Source organism: Meleagris gallopavo, chromosome 1 (genome assembly GCF_000146605.3).
Source record: "Meleagris gallopavo isolate NT-WF06-2002-E0010 breed Aviagen turkey brand Nicholas breeding stock chromosome 1, Turkey_5.1, whole genome shotgun sequence".
In the NCBI taxonomy this organism is placed as follows: Eukaryota; Metazoa; Chordata; class Aves; order Galliformes; family Phasianidae; genus Meleagris; species Meleagris gallopavo.
In genome coordinates this window covers 110,472,400-110,492,578 of record NC_015011.2, presented here as the reverse complement: position 1 = coordinate 110,492,578, position 20,179 = coordinate 110,472,400, and the positions used below count along the sequence as shown (strand labels likewise).

The following is a 20,179-nucleotide window of genomic DNA, read 5'->3' as shown; positions in this document are numbered from 1 at the left end:
CTTTCTGCCCTTTCATTTTGACCACATTTAGGAAGCTTAGTAGCTGCATGTGAATTTATCAGTGGCCAGAAAGCAGTGAGAGGAGGCAGAGAACAGCTGCGCTACAGAATATTTCTCCCTCCGTAGAAATGAAGAAATAACTGTGAGATGTTTCACAGTTTTGTCTGCCTTGCTACGCTGTTCAGTTGCTGCTGGAGCAGTTAGCCTTACTGATAAGCAGAGGCATTATGTCTATGAGCTAACTTTAATAGAGTTGCTGAGGCATCGACCATGAAAAAGGGTACAAATGATGAGTTCCTATTTATTGCAGGGACTCCCGTAGGGAAGATTATAGTTTGGAAGGACTCCTAAGTTCCTTATTTCTGTGTACTATTAGGCAGCACTGCAAAGGACAGTGCAGCCCAGTTAGCACAGTTTCAAACTGCTGTGCCTGGGCTTCTTCTGTAGATGCTCTTACAAAGAGTAGAAGTGCAAGTTCACAGATAATGTAGAAGGCTCTCCTAAATACCTACCAATTCTGACAGTAGTTTATCACTACCATTTCCCATCCCATCTCTTCTAGATACTATGTGATAAACTGGGACACTATTTCTCCTGAGACATTGTATAGACATAACAGAAGAGCTTATCAGGGAAGAGTGTTTCTCAGGTACAGTGCACTGAAGTTCCCCTGGTGCTGACTGGGTTCATTGTTGAAACTGGATAGATGTAAATGGCTTTGATATCTGTTTTGGCAGTATGACCTTGGAGCTAGCAGGGACAGTATTCTTCCTCCGGCATGAAATGTGAATTTTACAGCAGCTGCAAGAAGGAAGGGTGGAATTGATGGGTACTTATCAATGTTGCATCTGCTGCCTCATGCCCAAAGGCTGACAGATTAATCTGTCTGTGACTTTTAACTCTTTCTGTGCAGTGCCAGGTGAGGCATGCATTCAGAAACAGAAAAAGGTCTTTCATTTGGTTTAAATGGCCAATTTCTGGATGCTTTACATCCAGCTGGGAAATCGGAGGCTATGCCGGAAGACTCATTCACCTTCCACAGTGACAATTTCAATAAACTCTGCAAGCCTCAGTCTAGGTCTGGGTGGCTCATCATGTGCATGTGTACAGTACCCCAGTTGGTTGGCTTTCCAGCCAGCTTGTGTTCCTAGGGACTACAAAACCTGGCCCTAGGGGCTTGGGCTGGGATTTGGGCTGCTATTTGACTATTTTTAGGATAAGTCAACATTTCTAAGCTGTATGGGCATTCAACTCTGTCAATATTTCTAGTTTAGATTTGAGTTGTTCTTAATCTTAGTGAGGATGTGAGGAAGTTAAATATATTTAATTTTATTTAATTTTTTATAAAGACTTTTAACTATTTTTTTGTTCTAAATCAAAAATTTTAATCAAATTTTAAATCAAATTAATATGTTCTGTGCTTGTTTTCAAACACAGGGAACCAAGTCGATCATTTTTTACGTGATAGCTTTTGTGTGTGTGTGTGTGCGTGTGGTAGAGATGAATGATAATAAAGGATGACAAATAAAACAAAAAATCAGAATTCCCTCAAGAGTTAAATTCCAAGTTTTCATTGGCATGGACATAGTTCATGTCCATAGATCTGAAGAGAACTAGGTAAGACCCCAGAGGCTTTGCTCCCCAGACTTCATCTCTTAGTTCTCTGGTTGACCTGCTGGAGAGCTGGTAGGGAGCATGCTACTCTCTTGAAATTTCAACAGTCCTGCCTCATCATCCGTTCTGTATTCAGAGGCACCACAGAGATTCTGTCAAGGTTCAGCTGAGCAGGGGAAGACTGAGACTGAGAAAGCATTGGTGTTGGTGTTTATCCTTACAGTTAGTCTTTTTCCTTTCATGGAAGAGAGTTGCTGTGATAGCATTTTTCTTTACAAGCAGAATTGGAAATACAGAAATAAATTATAGAGAACCAGGATGCCTTCTGTCAGGATAAATGTTTAATGAGAATAAGGTTGTGCTCATTGCGAGTCACAAGGACTGATATTGAAGTACCATGTGTATGCTAATTTTAATATATAAAATACATGCTTGAACTTAAAAATGCAGAGTGAACAGCCTCAAGGGCAAGTGTATATTAAGTCTCTGACAGCCCTCTCTGTCGGTGATGATAATGTGAGAGTTTCTTTTTTTCCAAGCCATTTTAATTTACCCAACAATCAGTCAGGAAATACAGAAGTGTTTTTCCAATCTGTTCTTGGAGAGGTATATTTTTTCATATTGCATCCAGACCATGTTCCCTCTAAATGTATCTCTAAATGTACCTACAGTACATGAAATTTTTTCTTTTTTTTTTTTTCCTTACTGCTAGTTTAAATTAAAAAGAAAAAATCCGAATAACGATACTCAAATTTTCCTTTTGTTTGAACACCATGCGGGAGTTAGAGCAGAGTGTGTCTGTGTTGCTGTGTATGATCATACTGACTAACATGAGTTACCTGGTGACTGTTACAAGTTACCTGCAACTTGCAAGTTCTTTGCAAACATAAATGGGACCAAAAGGCATGATTTATGAATTTTTAGCTTATCTTTCCAAGGATATGAAATAGATAGGCTCGCATGCTTGCATTACTCAGTACTTTAGGTAGCAAAAAAAAAAATAATAATAATCCTATTTTACCACTTACAAGTCTTAAATAATTAGTCAGTCTGTTGCAGCATCCAGGATTTTCCATGTCTGCTCAACTTATCTTTTAAACCATGGGGTCTCTTGCTTATTACTTTACTGATCTTGGCTCTTTATATTCTTCCATCCTACCAAAAGCCTGTGCCTTTTTAGTATCAGATATCTCTGAATTTTATTTTGCCTGCTTAGAGAATTTCCTGCTCTCTAGATCTATCTGTCTGAAGGTAAAACCAATTAAAATGTATAGGCTGCTCCAAAAGTAATGCCTTCTATTTATTTCCATGGAAACAACAAACAGATACAAAAAGCACAATAACGCTATTTGATAGAGCAAATTCTTGGCTACAAAACACTACTTTTTGACGCAGTTGTCACCATTAGCTGATTTGAGCAGATAAGTGATAGAGACTCTTAATTTCGTGGTGTGACAGCAGTGCACAGCCTGCTGGAACATGGCTGGACTTTCATGCTGCTGTCCACTGCTGAAACTCACCACCCACTGCCTCACTGTGCTCACAGCTGCTGTTTGGTATCCATAAATGTTCAGCAAGCATTGATGAATGTCAGTGAGTGCAATTGTTTCCACATGAAGGATTTCAATGACACAGCTTTGCTTCACCTTTGCACTTCCTTGTCAGACATCATTTTATCAGACTGCTCCTCTGCTGCCACACACAGCAAAAAAATGTAAGGGAATATTGATGGGAAGGTTTAACCTCTACTGCCATGTCACTATCATCTGCTTCTGGTATCATGGACTAAAAGAACAAAATAGGAGGCATTACTTTTGGAGCAACTCTCATAGTTTCTCTGCTCAAACTGCTGTTTAGAATACCTTTTAACTTTCCAAAGCACAGTCATTAAGGCTATATTATCTGTCGGTTGCTTTGTAAGAGTCTTCAGACTGGAGAGTGGTACATAATGGGGGCCTCTAAAGATTGCTTCTAACTCACTATGCATTGATGTGTTCATTGGTTTATCCAATCTATAAAATGGAAGTATAAATAGACTTTTAAAATCATTACATAACAGTAGAATTGCCTACCATTTAGATAGAGGACACTGGTTGTTTCCCTGTACAGCCTCTAATGCATTTTGTGAACTTGGATGACCTCTGTCTGCTTCATTTTTTTTGTTTCTAGAATTGAAATAGTGAGATTTGCCTAACTAACATCCATAGTGAAAGGCTCAGTGTATGTAAAATGCTTTCCAATTCACAGGTTAAAAGGATTAGGATACACAAACATTTATATTTAAGTTACTGCTAAAGAAAAATCTCAGATATTTGATGTGGTTGGAGATTTTCATGTATTTAAAATAAAAAGAGCAGACATACTATGTTAAAACAGTAGCTGTAGACTGAGATCAGAGCAGACTGTTGAGGAAAAAGTTATTATTTCTTTGTCTGGATCTGCTTTCATATGCTTCTGTTTAGATAAGGACTGTAATACAATCTGTTCTCTTTCATTGTTTGGTTTATGCAGGCACAGGCTTGCTACAGGAAGTGGTTTATCTAGTGAGTCAGGGAGCTGATCCAGATGAGATTGGACTAATGAATATAGATGAACAACTTCCAGTCCTAGAGTACCCTCAGCCTGGTCTGGACATCATCAAGGTACAATTTATTACAAAGAAACTCACTCAGCATTTGGATATCTTTTTGTAGGCTCCATATTTATCACTTCATCTCATCCTGTGCCCTTGTCCTTGTTCAGTTTGTTGGAATGATTCAGAGTATTACTAGGTTATTTTGAAGTTGGTTTTATTAATCTTGATTATATTCCAGTGCTTTAAAACATATTTCTCAATGTCCTAAACATATTGACAACAGATTTCTTGAATAAGAGTTACAAGCCTACCTTACTTATGTAAGTGGGAGCTCTCCAAATGAGACTGATTTGCTCTGATCCGTTCCCTGAATTTGCAGAAGAACTACAAATACAGAGATCTGTGAATCTGTAGATCTGAATTTGAACATAGAGCTCCCAAGAGACTCAGGGTCTGAGGATCTACGAACTCTGTAGCGGAGTTAGAGGAGTTTGGAGTATTTTGCATGAAATAACTTTGACATTGTTAAGAGTTATTCAGATTAGTGGAATGTCATGTTAAGTGTGATTTTGTTATTGCTCTAACTACTTTAGATACAGGCCTAATCATTCCAAGATATGCAAAATACCAGGCTCCATCTGAGGACTGCTTCCTGATTTGAGCTAGCTAAGGCTAGTATGGATAGATCAAAGCTGGTTCCAGTCAATTACTGCTGCAGCATTTGGCCCTCCTTAGGATGAGTATTCAGGGGCCAGAGATTGCTTTCCTTTTTTGCTTCGTGACCGTAGTCTAGTGAGACCTCAGTGATATGTCAACGCAAATAAGCAGGAGCAATAATGAAAGGTTTAGTTTGAGATCACGCATTGTGGATACTCTCTGCTAACAACTTGATCCAGCAGTATTTATGCAGCTTTTAACTACTGGAAGATGATCTGTGTCATAAGACATTTTTTTTTTTCCAAATTATGATAGAAAAATACCTTTAAAAGTGTTTATGTATTCAGATATAGACTCAGATTGTTTGAGTCTAATTCTGAGGCTAAAGTAAGCTTTTGATTATAATTTTGAAGTTGAAAAATTAAGGATAGGGTTTTTTGAAGCTGTTTATTCAGCCTTTCGAATGTTTTTCACTGAATTTTAGTGGGAGCATCAGTGAAAACAAGGTCATTTTTATGCTAAGAATCTTCAACCCTTCTAGTCTTCCTAAGAGGATCCTACAAATTGAAGTAGTTTCAAAGATCCACCCTTTTGATTTAAAACAGATGAAATTCTCTGATCAAATTTCTAGTCCAGACCTCTATTAATTTAAGAAGTGAATTTCTGCATTGGCTCAAAAAAAAAAAAGGAAATAAAAGAAAGAAATCAGTTCAGGAGAACTCAGGATGTGCCAAAAACTAATACACTGTGAGAAACATTTCTCTGCTTTATTTTAGGAACTGACATCTCCTCGCCTCATAAAAAGCCACCTACCATATCGTTTTTTGCCTTCAGACCTCCATAATGGCAATTCAAAGGTGAGAATTAATTCATGCTTGTTCAACTGAACCAGCAACAGTTGTTTATGTGCTTAGGGAAACGAAAAAAACAAACGTTCATTAAGATGATTTCCCTCCCTTGTCATAGGTAATATACATGGCTCGCAACCCCAAAGACCTGGTGGTGTCTTATTACCAGTTTCACCGCTCCCTAAGGACCATGAGCTACAGAGGAACATTTCAGGAGTTCTGCAGAAGGTTTATGAATGACAAGTGTAAGGAGCGATACACATTTATTTTCATCTCTGCAAGTACAAAAATGAAGTAGATAAAGATGCATTTATTTTGTTTATACTGCAAGGAGGTTACTAGAGATACAATGCTGCATGAACTTAGATTAGTCTGTGCAAACTATGGTCAATAACTGTCTTAGAATATTTGACCCTGTGGGATCAATTGTGTTCTACTTCACTCAGGTAAATTCTAGTTTGCGTGAGACTGAGCTCACACATCAGTAGGAATACGTTAGTAAGTTACCTGTAAGAAGGTAATTGTAGGCTGAAAATTTACTACTGTAATGTAACTTGTGTTACAACAGCTCATCAGCTACTTGCTCAGTAACTCCTGTGAGCGAAGGCTGTTTCATTATGTACCAACCCACTGTGTTCCCTTCAGGCTGCACTGCCTTAAGTAACTCCATTGCACGAACTTAGTAACCTTACAGCGAGTGAAGGTTTGTGTTCTCATGTAAGTAGCTGTCACTGAGCTTTTTGCCAATGGATTGCCATGCTTTGTAGCTAGCAAGATCAAAAAACAGAACAATGCATGTTTTTTTTTACTGCATTCTCTTTCTCTACAAAATCTTCTTTATGTACCCTAATATGATGCTAAGAAGTCGCCAGACACTTTGGTCTGCTCTGAGACCAGGATTTCCTTTAGATCCGGAAAATGTTATTTCAATCTGGAATTTAGGGGACTTGATTCTAAAGAAGCTGTGTAATACTAAAGGGAAGGAAAATGGTAAAAGCCTGCCAATGGAGGTTAGTTAACAGGCTTTATAATGCTTGCCACTTTCTTTTGTGCAGGAGGGTAAATATCCTTCCATTCCCAACCCACCTTCAACTTTTTTTTCTGCATTCCCCAAGAATGGGAATCTTGTCTGCAACCCATGAGCAGGAGCTTCTACAGTGGAGATATATTAAAGATAGGTTCTTCTAAGATGGGAGGAAGGTTCTGCATTCTTTTTCATGTAAATATCCCAGGAGCTATTTAGATCTTTATCTTATAGCAGCTATGTGATTTATCATTACCTTCTAGAGCCAGTAAAACATTGGAGTGTGTTCTGTGTCCATAATTATGCAAAACCTCACGTGTTTTGTAATACAATAAATATGGTACTTATTTAAGTGTTTTCATCTCATGGAAGCAATATAGAAGCAAAAAAAGTAAGCATTCAAAGTGGTGCAAGAGGAAGAAGCACTAAATCCAAATGACAACAATTCTTTTTACCCCTTACCTTATATCTGTCCATCTGGAAACAGATTTAGTACATGTTAGCTCTTGAATGGGGGTTTAATCTTAAATATGCTAATTCTTTGGCACTACCTTCTGGAGCTTAAGGGAATTTCTTACATAAAATGCAGGTAAACTTTGTTACCATAATGTTAACGGATTCTTGCCCTGTGCAGTTAGGAGCAGCTAGGAAAAGGGTTTTTTGCTTGACTGATGTGTAATCTCCATGCATGAATTTCTTTAAAATTATAAAGAATAGAAACGATGTTTAGCACTTTTCTGAAGTTGTTTTGTTGTAAAGATAAAAATGTCAATACTGAGAAAATGTGAAGAACTGCTCACTGTATTTGCTTAGCTTCTACCTTGATTATCTAAGACACTTTGAGGAAGTTCCATTGTGCCATTGTGTCCAAGAAGGTATCCTGGGATACATTAGAAAGAGCATGGCCAGCAGGTCAGGTGATCCACTTCCACATTTAGAGTGCTAAGTGTCCAGTTTTGGGCTCCCCAGTTCAAAACAGATAGGGATCTCATAGAAGGAGTTCAGTGGAGAGCCACAAAGATGATAAAGCTCCTGGAGCATCTCCCATATGAGGCAAGGCTGAATAACCTGGGTCTGTTCAGCTTGGGGAAAAGAAGACTGAGAGGCGGATCTGATAAATTTTTATGAATAGCTAAGGGAGGTGGGAGGCAAATGGACGAGGCCAGGCTCTTCTTGGTGGTCTGTAGCAATAGGACAAGGAGTGGTTGCCTAAAACTTGAATGTTGGACGTTCTGTACAAATATTTGGAAGATCTTCTTTATAGTAAGTGTGACGGAGCACTGGAACGGGTTACCCAGAGAGGTTGTGGAGTCTGCTATGGAGATGAATTCAAGACCCATCTGGACATCTACCTGTACAGCTTATTCTAGGGTACCTGCTTCAGCAGTAGGGTTGGACTCAATGATCTCTTGAGGTTCCTTCTAACCTATACAATTCTGTGATTCTGTAATGCATTTCTCCTTTGCTTTCCTTTCTGATAATGTTGGCAGAAAACATACTCTTTAGATAATAAATGCCAGTGTCTGTACCTCTGCTACACACAAAGATAGACAAAAACCACTCTAAATGTGGATTTTATCAGAGAAGTGGAAAATAAAACAGGAAAAAAATTGAGGGAGTTGGAGCTTCCATTAACTACTGCCTTAGCAGTGCTGGGAACATGGGCCCTCCTGGTGTACCAACTTAGCTACAATATATCTGAGACCATTTCTGGCATACCTATATAGGTTGCATGGAAATGCTAAGAAAGCAACAACAGAAGAGAATAAGTCTTAGATTTTAGAGGAAACAAAAGATAAATAGAATATGCTGTTGGTACACCATTAGTATTCTGAGAATGACAGTGAAGCATATTAATATGTGTGTTTCTTCAGTACTTGTGTAATAAAGAAAGGATAATGGCTGTTAGCAGTTCTTTGTCCATCACAGCAGATGCTTTATGGAATTTTCCTCTATATATAGGTTTCCATTACGTATGTTGTCTATAGCTTTGAGTAATGGAAGGTGCAGTGTGATAACACCAACTGCAGGAATTCACACAGGTCAGAGTCACTGAAAATTTACTTTTTGCAAATAAATCTCTGTAATTTTTATGTTGGCTCAACTTTGGAACGGTAATCAGGCATTACTAATACTGAGCTCCAGAGAGGCCCATAGTGAAACATGGTTGCACTTTCAGTTGAGTATTTTTTCTTTAGGGTAGGTTAGCTCTTTTGAATATTCCAAACTGGTAGAAATGTTCTTTTCCAATTAAGTTAGTCACTGTGCATGGCAATGGAACAAAACCAGACAACTCTCCTAAGGCTGTTAACAACCCTAATTAATTTAGTTTTCTCATTTTTACATTTTTGTCAAATAGTATTAATTTTTCCTCATGCCAATCGTTCTGTATCTATAGTAGGATATGGTTCGTGGTTTGAACATGTCCAAGAGTTTTGGGAACATCATATGGATGCCAATGTACTTTTCCTCAAGTACGAAGATATGCACAAGGTAGGTTAGATGTAACAAAGAGGTATTTTAAACACTTTAAATGTCATAACATTTAAAATATTCAAAGTTAACAAATTGTTTCTTGTGCCCGTGTTTGGGCTTTCTAATCTCTGATACCATTTTTAAAGCACTGGCATTCATAGCTTCTATAAGCACTGTTGTAAACCTAGTAATTTACTCAGGAATCTACCTGCTTGCATAGGTGGTTAGCAATTCACACAGAGCAGGGAGGTGCTCTTGCTACACATCCCTTGATTTTCATTTAAAATAAATGTCTTACTGTGTGTGCTGTATCAATGAGAACTGAAGTCTCTCTCGTTAGGGGTTTGTCTTACATATCTGACGTTTATTCTGATTATTCGGTTGTCCTTACTGTCTGCTGTGAATCTGTCTTAAAAACAATTTGAGGTGATCATGTAGCATGCGGTGAACTTCTAGGGTTGTTACAGCATGCTGGCTGATAAATCTACTTTATTTTTAATCAGAAATGTAATGAAAGTACTACATTGAACATTATTTTCCTTTTCCTATATAGCAGTAATATATTTTTGAGAATTAATAAAAATTTTCAAAGTGAGCACTGTTCCCCAAGGATTTATCTTGAGACTGGTACTCTTTAACATCTTTATCAATTATATAGATGATGTGATTGAATGCACCCTTAGCAAGTTTTTGGATGACACCAAGCTGAGTGGTGTGATACAGCCAAAGGGAGGGATGCCATCTAGGGGGAGCTTGATAAACTCAAAAGGTGGGCCCACGTGTACCTAATGAAGTTTAACAAAGCAAAGTGCAAGGTTTTGCATTTGGGTCAAGGTAATCTCAGATATGTATACAACCTGGGAGAAGAACACCTTGAGAGCAGCCCTGCTGAGAAGTGCTTGAGGATCCTGGTTGATGAAAAACTAACATGAGCCAGTAGTGTGCTCTTATAGCCCAGAAGGCCTGTGGTGTCCTGGATTCTGTCAGGAGTGGCCAGTAAGGTGAGTGAGGGAGGTGATTGTCCCCCTCTACTCTGCCCTCATGAGGTTCCAGCTGGTGTACTGTGTCCAAGTCTGGGGCCCCCAACACAGGAATGGTGTGGAGCTTTTGGAGAGGGTACAGATGAAGGCATAAAGATGATCATAGGGCTGGAGCACCATTCCTATGAAGACTGGCTGAAGGAACTGGACTTACTCATCCTGGAAAAGAGAAGACTGCAGGGAAACCTCATTGCAGGCTTTTAATATTTAAAGGGAGTTTATAAACATGAGGAAAATAAACTTTTTTACAAAGGCAAATAGCAATAGAACAAAGGTGAATGGTTTTAAACTAAAGGAGAGGTTTAGATTTTATGTCGGGGAAGTTTTTTACTGAGGGAGTGGTGAGGTGGTGGCACAGGCTGCCCAGAGAGGTTGTGGATGCCCCCATCCCTGGAGCTGTTTAAAGGGACTTGGGCAATCTGATTTAGTACTTGATCTGCCTGTGGCATGAGGGTTGGAACTTGATGATCCTTGAGTTATCTTCCAACCCATTCCAAACCATTCTATGATTTCTGTAATATTTGACTGGAAAATTAATGCAGACATAGGATGAACCCAGCTCCTATGTCTAAACCTCCAAAAAGGCAAGAGCAAGGTAGAACTCAATAAAGCTGAATAAACATACAATTTCAGCTTATATTTTTCTTGTACTTTCTGACAGAAGATGTAGTGAAGCAGAATAATGTTGATAATTTAGTAGCAATGATGTAAAACCCACGATTTATAAATAACGTTTTCATTCTCATCTGCACATTGAGGGATGCTGCTGAAAGCTGGTAGCATCACAGCATCTTTGTGCCTCCTGCTTGTCTTCCTCTAATTACTTGGAATGTGTGGGCTTATTCTCCACAAATCAGAAGGTGGCAACATTTTAAGACAGTGATGTTTCTGGAACTTCTGCACTGGTATTTTTCCCATTCATCGTGATGTAAATCGTTTTGAAATATTGAAAATCATTTTATAAATCCACTTGAAATATTGCAAAATAAACTCATCTTTAAATGCTCTCTTACAGGACTTGGCAACAATGGTTGAGCAACTGGTGAGGTTCTTAGGAGTTTCTTATGACAAAGCACAGCTGGAATCCATGGTGGAACACTGCCATCAACTCATTGATCAGTGCTGTAATGCAGAAGCACTTCCTGTTGGCAGGGGTACGTTTAAAACCCACAGTAAAAATCTTAAGAGTGGAAGTTGAATAAAGCAACTGACAGCTTAGTAACCTTCAAGATATGTTAAGGTGTTGGCAAAATGTTGCTATTTAAATGATGACAGGAAAACTGATTTTTGGTGTAATCTTGGGAGTTGTTTTGTAATAAAGATAGAAATGACTAAAAAGAACAGAAACATTCAAGCTCAACAGCTTATATGCAACACCATCAAAACTGGTCTGTTCAAGAATACAAGATGTCTTTGGCTTAATTCAACTGAATAAGCTATTGATATTGAGAAGACCGCTTAGCTCCTTCTGACATTGGAACATCAAAGCACGTACAATTTCTTACAGTTTATCTTGGCTTAAAAACCTTTGTGTTTCCTTGTATGAGATTCTCTGAAATAGCAGGTAATTCTAGTTTGAAGTCATCAAATGACAAGAACATGTAGTTCTTCTCATGTGCTTTTTTCATTGTCTGCCTTGCCTGTCTAAAATGTGTTTAGCTTATAGATGTTTGTTCTTTTGAGGCCTTTCTGCAGGAATCCAAAGTGCTCTTTGATCTAGTCCTTTGACAGTGTCAAAAAATCAATTCTTTTCTAATTCTTCTTACTGATAAGCATGGAAGAGTAAACTCAAGAAGCCCCTCAACTTATTTAACATAGCACTTAACTCTTTTTGAAAATGAGGGCTTAAGAAAGTGATGGAGAATTCCTGTGTCAGCTTCACAAGTGCCTTTTCCAAAGTGAATTCAAACTAAAGAAACCACTTTAGCCACTGATACAATTCAACTTTAACTGGAACTTTCGGTTCCCCTCGTTTGTCTGTCTGTGGCCATGTTACCACTTTTTGTTACAGCATCATATGTAAAACTTGTGCTTATCATGGCTGCAGAGTCTTTTCAATGGAAGTGATTTAAAGGTTATTGTCCCTTATGCAGGCAGTGTGACCTGAATACTTAGTTCTTAGGTTTCTGCGTAGGAGCCCTTTCCACATTACTTCTCTCAGCCAATCTTCTTGTTATCTACAAGTTTTCTTAACTGTAATTTTTACACGTATTTTCAAATGTCAGATAAAAACATCAAATATCATCAGTCCTTCTTGACTACTTATTTTAAGTTAGCCGTTTATCGTACATTTTATTTATTACTGTGGGGCTGGCTGCCAGATATCCACCAAGCTGCTTTCTCAGTTCCCTTCAGCAATATTGGTGGAACAAAAAGAATGAAAAAGCTAATTGGTCAAGATAAAAAAGGGAGATTACATCATGGGCAAACTTGGGGAAGATTAATTTATTTCCAATTAAAAACTGAGTATGATAATGTGAAACAAAACAAAAAACACCTTTTTCTCATGCCCTTTTCCTTCAAGTCTTGACTTCAGTCCTCGTTCTCCCACATCTTTCCAACACTGAGTGGCACAAGAGGAATGGGAAACCTGTTAACAACAGCTACTTTCTGCTGCTGTTTTCTCTTCAGACTTCTCCCTTGCTCCATTGTGGGGATCCCTCCCACAGGACACAACCTTTCACAAATTGTTACACTACCGGTGTTTCCAACAGGCTGCAGTTCTCAAAGAATCATTCCACCATGGGCCTCACTGTGGGGTACAGTACTTCAGGAAAAAACTGCTATAGCGTCGGTGACCCATAAAAAGCTTCAGCATGGAAATCTGCTTCATCATGGTCCTCTAGGCTGCAGGGGGACAACCTGCTCCACCTCGGTCTTGTCCATATACTTGCAGGAAAATATCCATTCTGGCATTTGGAACAACACTTCCTCCTACTCCTTTTTTCCTCACTTTGTGTTGTTTCTCTCATATTTTTTGACCTCCTCTCTTACAGCTGCTTACTCCTTAAATTTGATATCATAGAGGCATTGTCAGCCAGTGGTGAATCTGATTTGGAGCCATCTGGAACTGATTCTGTCCAATGTGTGGAGCAGCTCCTGAGCTTTTCTCACAGAAGCCACCTTTGCAGCTCCTTCAAACCTTTCTGTGTAAACTCAATAGAACATTTTATAATTATACTAAAAAACAGTAAAATCACACGCCTTAAAGTCCATTGTACTTTGCAATCACCTTTAATCAGTCAGACTGTAATCATATGAACATTCGGTCAGGTTTGTGTGAGATGATCTGTTTCCCATGAAAGCAGGTTTACTGGTATTCTGTACTGCCTTTGTCTTTTTTTGGCAGAGCTTCATGCCAGTTTTCATTCCCCTGCCCAGACTACGGTCAGAGTAACTGATCCTCACTAGTTTGTATTCTGTGCGTGTTGTCACATACTTTTCAGAATGTCGTACTTTAAAAAAGGCGTTGCTCAGACATCCTTGCTTTTATCTGTGAATTTGTGAACCTGGCATGGAAAGGTTATTATTATGTAGTAGCTGTACACTCCAGTTGTTACAGTAGGATCTGGAAACTGAACTTCTATGAGCAGTTCTGTAACTGTGATATGGCACCTCTTTTGCTCCAGTGCAGTTATGTTACGGTAAATGATGAGATCTTGAAATAAATATCTCAAGATTGCTAGCTTGAGTTAAAATTCTGGTAAGGACAAAAGAGTGAAGTTTTACTGAAAGACCTCTAGTTTTCAGTCAAGTGTAGTGTGTTTTTCTGCTGTTAGGTATTTTAACTCTCATCCTACTCTCCCCCCACTTCTTCAGACTGAAAATTCAGCATGTAACACAACTTGCATCTTGTGTGAAAGCCACAAACTATCTCATAGAATTTTACAGTAGGTTACCTGTCTGATTACCAGCCCACTTCTTGGCTGTGAAAACAAGATCAAAAAATGAGTCTGGTAAGGCATCCTGAGCACGTTGGAGTTTCAGGCAAGATTTTGCAATCAACAGAGCCATATTCTCCTCTGTTCAATTGTGTGAAGTAACATAGAAACCTAGGTTTGTACCTAGCCCCTGTTGTCTTAGAGATCTGTGGAGCAGCATCACAGCTACTTGCTGTGCACAGCTAAAATCCCTCCTTCTTGTAGTGAAAGCCGGAAAGCCAGTTATGAAAGGAAGGTGAGGGCTGTAATATCAGAAAAAACAGAGAAAAGTGAATAGAGCTGTTGCTGAGGCCTTCAGCAGGCAGAAAGGTCAGCTACTGTCCCCACTGCCCAGTTCATCCACACAAATGGGGCAGTGCCTGCTTTTGCTGCGTGCACACTTCCATATGCAGTGTTAGTGTTCACTGTTTTGTAGTAGAGCCTGCAAACCCCCAAAGTTCTGAGCCTCTTATTCTTCTACAAATCTTTCCAAAAGATTCCTCTGTCTTGCAGTATACAAGAAAGGCAGCTACTGCAGCAAATTTAATATTTTGTCATTTGCTCTCTGTGTGCTTTTTATTAAAATATTCTTATTTTGAATTTCTTTTGTTCACTGTCTTTGGCTTTTACAATATTTTGTTACTTCAGAATGTAGCTTCATTAACGGAGCTTTGTTCTTCATTTGTGTGACAAAGAATTCTGGCAATGACATGACAGCTTATTGTAATTTGTTTCAAATATTTTTAATTTGTCATTAGTTACATTTACTTTATTTTGCTTTATTTTAGTTCTTCATTTTTTTTTCTTTTAGCACATTGATCTTTACTCTGAAGATAACCCCTGAGCTTCTGTGAAAGCAGAAAAATGATTAGATATATTACTTATATTTGAGTCATATCACATCATAGTTTACACAGTTGCATGATTCAAATCATAAACCAGGTGGGTGACTTTTTTTGACAACCTATCCATTCATATGGTAACAAAAAGTATGTTACAAATAATCTACTGCATATGCCCTTTATAATACCTGTCATTTGTTTACATGTGTTGTTAGGGAGACTCAGAAATTAAAGGTTTATCTTTCCCAAGCACAGGAAGAAAATGTTTTATTAACATTATTGAAATGGAAATACGGTCTTTTATGCAATTATAGTTGGGAGAATAAAACTAATTTTCATTATCAGATATTTATGGTTGCAAGAAATGTTTTAACTGTCTGTTTGATAAAGGACAAATTTTGCAAAAGAAATATATGTGATGTATTTTCTGTAACTTTCATGTTCTTTTGACCTTTGGATCCTGAAAGCAAACTGCAACACTGTCATACTTTTGGGAATTATAGGGCAATCCTGGTTTCATATAATGGTCCTTGCCACACATCATGTAAATGTGTAATTTATTGAGGTTTCAAGCAATTTTGTCTCAGGGCTCAATTATAGAGTTGCTGCATAAAAGCAATAGTAATTAAATTAAATGGGTATTTTTTGTATGCATCAAATGCATAATTAAGTTCCCTGCATGTAGTTTTGCTCTTGCTGTTATGATTAAACTCAGTGGTACCACAGTCTCAGTTTTCCTTTCATTTATTCCAGCTGAACAAGCCTGGATTTTGTCTTTATTTATACCCAGTATCAGTGAGACACCAACAAATAACCCTGACTGACTATGACATAAATAAAATCTGTTGCAAAGAATCAGCGCCTAAGGGAGCTGTAGCTTTTGACTGGTGATTTCAGCAATATCAGCAAGTTATGTTACTAGTTGGCTTCAGTAAGCAATACTCCATACACTGAAAAAGTGCTCAGTGTCCATAGCACATCCACTGAAAGCTTTCTGCTCCTTATGTACAAAATTAAATGGCACAAACTGGGTGTATGGTACACATTCTTTTCAATAATTTAAGTATTATTATTTTATATATATATTATATGTATTATATATATAGTATAATTTAACTATTCGTATTTAGCAAATTGTTGCCCTCAGTTCTGAAAAACATGAAGTCATCCATTGAACTGATCTTTAAATGTAAAATAATATAATTTTGCTATGCTAAAATTTCATCGATACTCAATAATCTGTTTAATGCTCTGTATTCCGTGCACCTTTTGGATAGTTCTCCAACTCGTGTGTGGTAAAGCCACAGTCATTTTGAAGTGTATTGTTAGGTGATGGGATTATTAAACATCCATATTTTGCACTGACACCAGAAATCAAGTTCTGAGTTAATTAACATCCAAAACAAAATCTGTATTTAATGCTCAGTAAGGCTAATTCAAGATCTTGTAATCTAATTTTTTCCTGAATAATACTCTCCAAATCCAGACCACAAAGTGTAGCGTACTCACTTTAGGGTTTTGCAAGAGTTGTAGCAGTGGGTAAATGGGGAAGATACAAGGTAGGCTCAGGTCTTACTGAGGTTTCAGCGAAAGCTAATACTGACCAGCTTCTCACGAATAATACTTAGTGCCCTGCATAACAAGACTGTAGAAATTTGGTATCCTGTCTGCTCTCTGACTTGTGTTCCCTCTCTATGTTTCAGGTCGAGTTGGGCTGTGGAAAGACATCTTCACTGTTTCAATGAATGAGAAATTTGATTTAGTATATAAACAGAAGATGGGAAAATGTGACCTCACATTTGATTTTTATTTATAAAAAATGCATGCATATGATATCCAGATATAGCTAGAAGTGCTTTATGCATTCATTTATTACCTGCTGGACAAACTACTGTAGCTATTATGTGTAACAAGATTTAAAGAAAGAAAATCAATCTAAGTAAACCATAGCAGATACAGTTATCTTTGATCCTAAACAGCTGTTTATTTTTTGGTATTTTAATTCTTCATCCACACACAAGAACTTCCTAGACAATACTAGAATATTCAGCTGCTATGGAATGTATTATATCAGTATAAGGTATGTATTATATATGCAACTAGAATGTACACCTTTTCAGCCCCACATTGATTATTTAATGTTTTATAAAAGCTTTTCACTAGAACCTAAATAACTGTCCATAAACCAAATAAATTATTTCAGAGGGAATCAAGTAACAGGCCAAATCTGTATGCTAGAATGATCTCAGGGGTTAATCATCATATTTATTTTTATAGTTGGTAAATCAAGTATAAATAAATCCCATTCCAAAATAGTAGCTGATCAAAGTGGGGTTCACACTAAGTTCTGCGCACCCATATCTGTGTAATTTCTGAGTAGGTTCTGTGTACTGGCATACTCTGCAAGACAGGCCTTGTTATGAAATACAGCTGTGATTGTCACTCTAATCACAAAACCCACCCACGTTTCAGATGGATGTCTTCCTGATGGGTGAAGTTCAGCTCCATGCAGAAGGTCAGAAAACAGAAGCTTTCTATGTCCCCAGCTCTCGCTCAGTCCCTCAAAACTGGGCTTAAAAGCATAACATCTGATGCAGAGGTTTTTCTCCAGGAATCAGGCTGACTAATGTTGGTTTCCTGTGTAGATCTGAATTTCACCTGTTAGATACAGGAAGAGAAGATAAGGTGCTGCATATCCTCCAGTTCCACCAAAAGTTAAAAGCATGCAGTACTATTTTTGTGCTACTGGACTCCATCACACCTAACCTAAGGCTGGTTGTATGTGACACAGTAAGAAGGGAGAGGAAACAGCAGCGTTGAAGGAAGAGAGTTTAAAAATACATCACCAGGTGGGAGTACTGTATGCATGATAGTTTCAGTAATTGTAAGCTATGACTCATCTGGATTATAATCAGAATTCAAGTTTATTACTTTATCTTTTTTATTTTCTATGACAGGTATGCAAACAGCCTGAAGTAGGCTACTATCAATATAAAGCTTTCCAGAATTATTTTATTCTGTTAGGTAATGACATCAATGCCTTTTAGGTTCTCAGCTGCAGGAGGCCCATTTTTGCTGGTCAAATACTCAATCTCACCAAAAGCTGTGAGGAAGGACTAGCAGATTTTTAGTGTTTCAGTTCTGTTGGGAAACAAACTGTCAGTTCAGCTGGCAAGTGGTGTAGCATGATGTGGCTTGACAGCACTTTTCCTTGTATATTTGTGAGTGAAAACGCTTTCTGTGAAATTTTATTTCTATTTTTATATTTTTAGTACTGTATGAATATTAAGCACTACACATTATACTTCTGTGCTTGCTCGCTTATTGAATAAAAGATGTGTTCCATGCGTTGTGGTTGCTCATTTTGTAGACCTCCTATTCAAACCATGTCATCATGGGAAATGTATCCTCTTCACTACCAACACTTCCAAACTTAAGACACAAGAATTGCAGAAAACACAATATCAAATCAGACCACTGTCTGACCCTGTGAGCTGTTTCTGACACTGCTAGTAACAAACGCCTATGCAAAAATGTAGTAGAGAGCATAGGATTCTGTGAGCATCTCTGTGTTTAGTAGCTCTTTGTGGAGTTTTTCTTTATGCTAGAATTGACAGCATTCTGTGGCAATAGACTCCACACATAGTGCAGAAAAAGGACTTCCTTTGTTTGCATAGGGGCTGCCATCACGTAGTATAATTTGATGTTCCTTTGTTCTTGAATTGTGATGGCTGATACAGTCACTGTTCCATCCACTCAGGATTTTACACTTCTATCTTACAGCTCCCAGGCAGCTCTATTCTGGAGTCCTAGTCTGTCATACAGAAGGCCAAAACCCACAAACTGGTAAGCCTTCAAGAAGGCAGGAGCAGAAGGAATAGCTGTCTCCTATGTCTTGCTACTGAGAGGACAAAATTTTCCCACACTTAATGTAAGTTTGAGTCAGAAGAAAGATTTAATTAGCACAAAAAATCCACTGAAGTTGCTTTAACCTAAGGACATACAATTTATACTTACCAGTCACTTAAAAGGCTTCTTGTGTTTCTGAAGACACTAGTAGATCATATTCCCATTCTCAAGCATAGCCTATCTTCTTTGCTGCAGAAGACAACCACCCTCAGGCCTCAAACAAAAGCTGGTGGCTTCTAAGCCCACATTTTAACACTTATGTCTATGTGCGTTAATGCCAAATTTAGTATATACAGTCACCAGCTAACATGCTAGAGGAGGAACGGCTAGTGCACTCCAAAAAAACTACATACTACAGACAGCAAGAGCCTCTATGATAATCCATTGTGTATCTACAACTATTCTGGAACTCCATATATTAGACAACAAAGTTACTGTGTGCTAAGAATCTGCTTTCCAGAAAGGCTCTCCTCTGCCAGACTTCATCTCTCCAATCCCTTGACCTCATTGCCCTGAGCCATTAGATGAAATTCATCTAAACCAGAAGCCTGCCCAAAGCCCGTTCCCATAGAAGCCATGCTGAAATTTTACCTTTGGATATCAGGTCTTTCCAAGCATTTCAATCTGTTAAAAGCAATAGGTGGTGAACTCCATATTTTGACAATTTGAACCTTCAGGGCTCAACCAATGTCAGTGTGACTCTGTACAAGTCCCTTGACCAAGTGGCCCAAGATGTATCTGTAGAGAATGCCTTACTGATATAAACTTAGTGTAAATGAAAAACACCATAAAATTAACAGTTATTTTTCCCCCCTCGACATTCAAATTTGCTAATTTTCTAGCTGCTACAAAACTAGAAGTCACTGCTAGTGAGATTTATCACTGTTACGTAGCTGGTAACCCATTTAGTGGTACAAATCAGCAAGATATACAGGGAAGGTTTGGATGGTTTCATTGCAATGGTACTTCAAATGGCCAGCAATTGACCCGTAAAGCACTGAGTACTCTTACTATTAATTAGTACAAATTGGCCTTCATTTGTCATGTGCATTCATGGACACACCCAACACCTCCCAGGCTCAGTCCTTCACTTAGCAGGTGCACATTAAGCAGCACTCAAAAGTGCTTAGCCAAAATTCTCTAGCTGCTACTTCTTAAAGAAATGGAAGCAAAGAAATAGGGCCAAAACCTCTAACCTGTTCTTTGTCAGCACTGGCTATCTACACTTGCAGCTTCAGCCAAGGGTGCCTAAAATGCTGGCAGCATTAACTGGCT

General features: G+C 38.2%; 1 protein-coding gene across 1 annotated transcript; it reads left to right on the top strand.

Annotated features, from left to right (window-relative positions):
- The first annotated feature begins 270 nt into the window (after window positions 1-270).
- SULT4A1 (sulfotransferase family 4A member 1) lies at window positions 271-18,342 on the top strand. The gene is made up of 7 exons (XM_019612005.1): window positions 271-318; window positions 4,077-4,256; window positions 5,623-5,703; window positions 5,813-5,939; window positions 9,117-9,211; window positions 11,249-11,387; window positions 16,699-18,342. The coding sequence occupies exons 1-7, from the start codon at window positions 271-273 to the stop codon at window positions 16,809-16,811; spliced, it is 783 nt and encodes a 260-aa protein (XP_019467550.1). The 3' UTR covers window positions 16,812-18,342.
- The last annotated feature ends 1,837 nt before the right edge of the window (window positions 18,343-20,179 follow it).

What these genes read in the sequence shown, in the direction of transcription:
- SULT4A1 (XM_019612005.1), top strand. Translation starts at nt 271, where the DNA reads ATGAAAAAGGGTACAAATGATGAGTTCCTATTTATTGCAGGGACTCCC. An exon ending in TATTTATTGCAGGGACTCCC is followed by an intron (nt 319 to 4,076) that starts GTAGGGAAGATT and finishes GCTTCTGTTTAG; the next exon opens with ATAAGGACTGTAATACAATC. An exon ending in CTGGTCTGGACATCATCAAG is followed by an intron (nt 4,257 to 5,622) that starts GTACAATTTATT and finishes GCTTTATTTTAG; the next exon opens with GAACTGACATCTCCTCGCCT.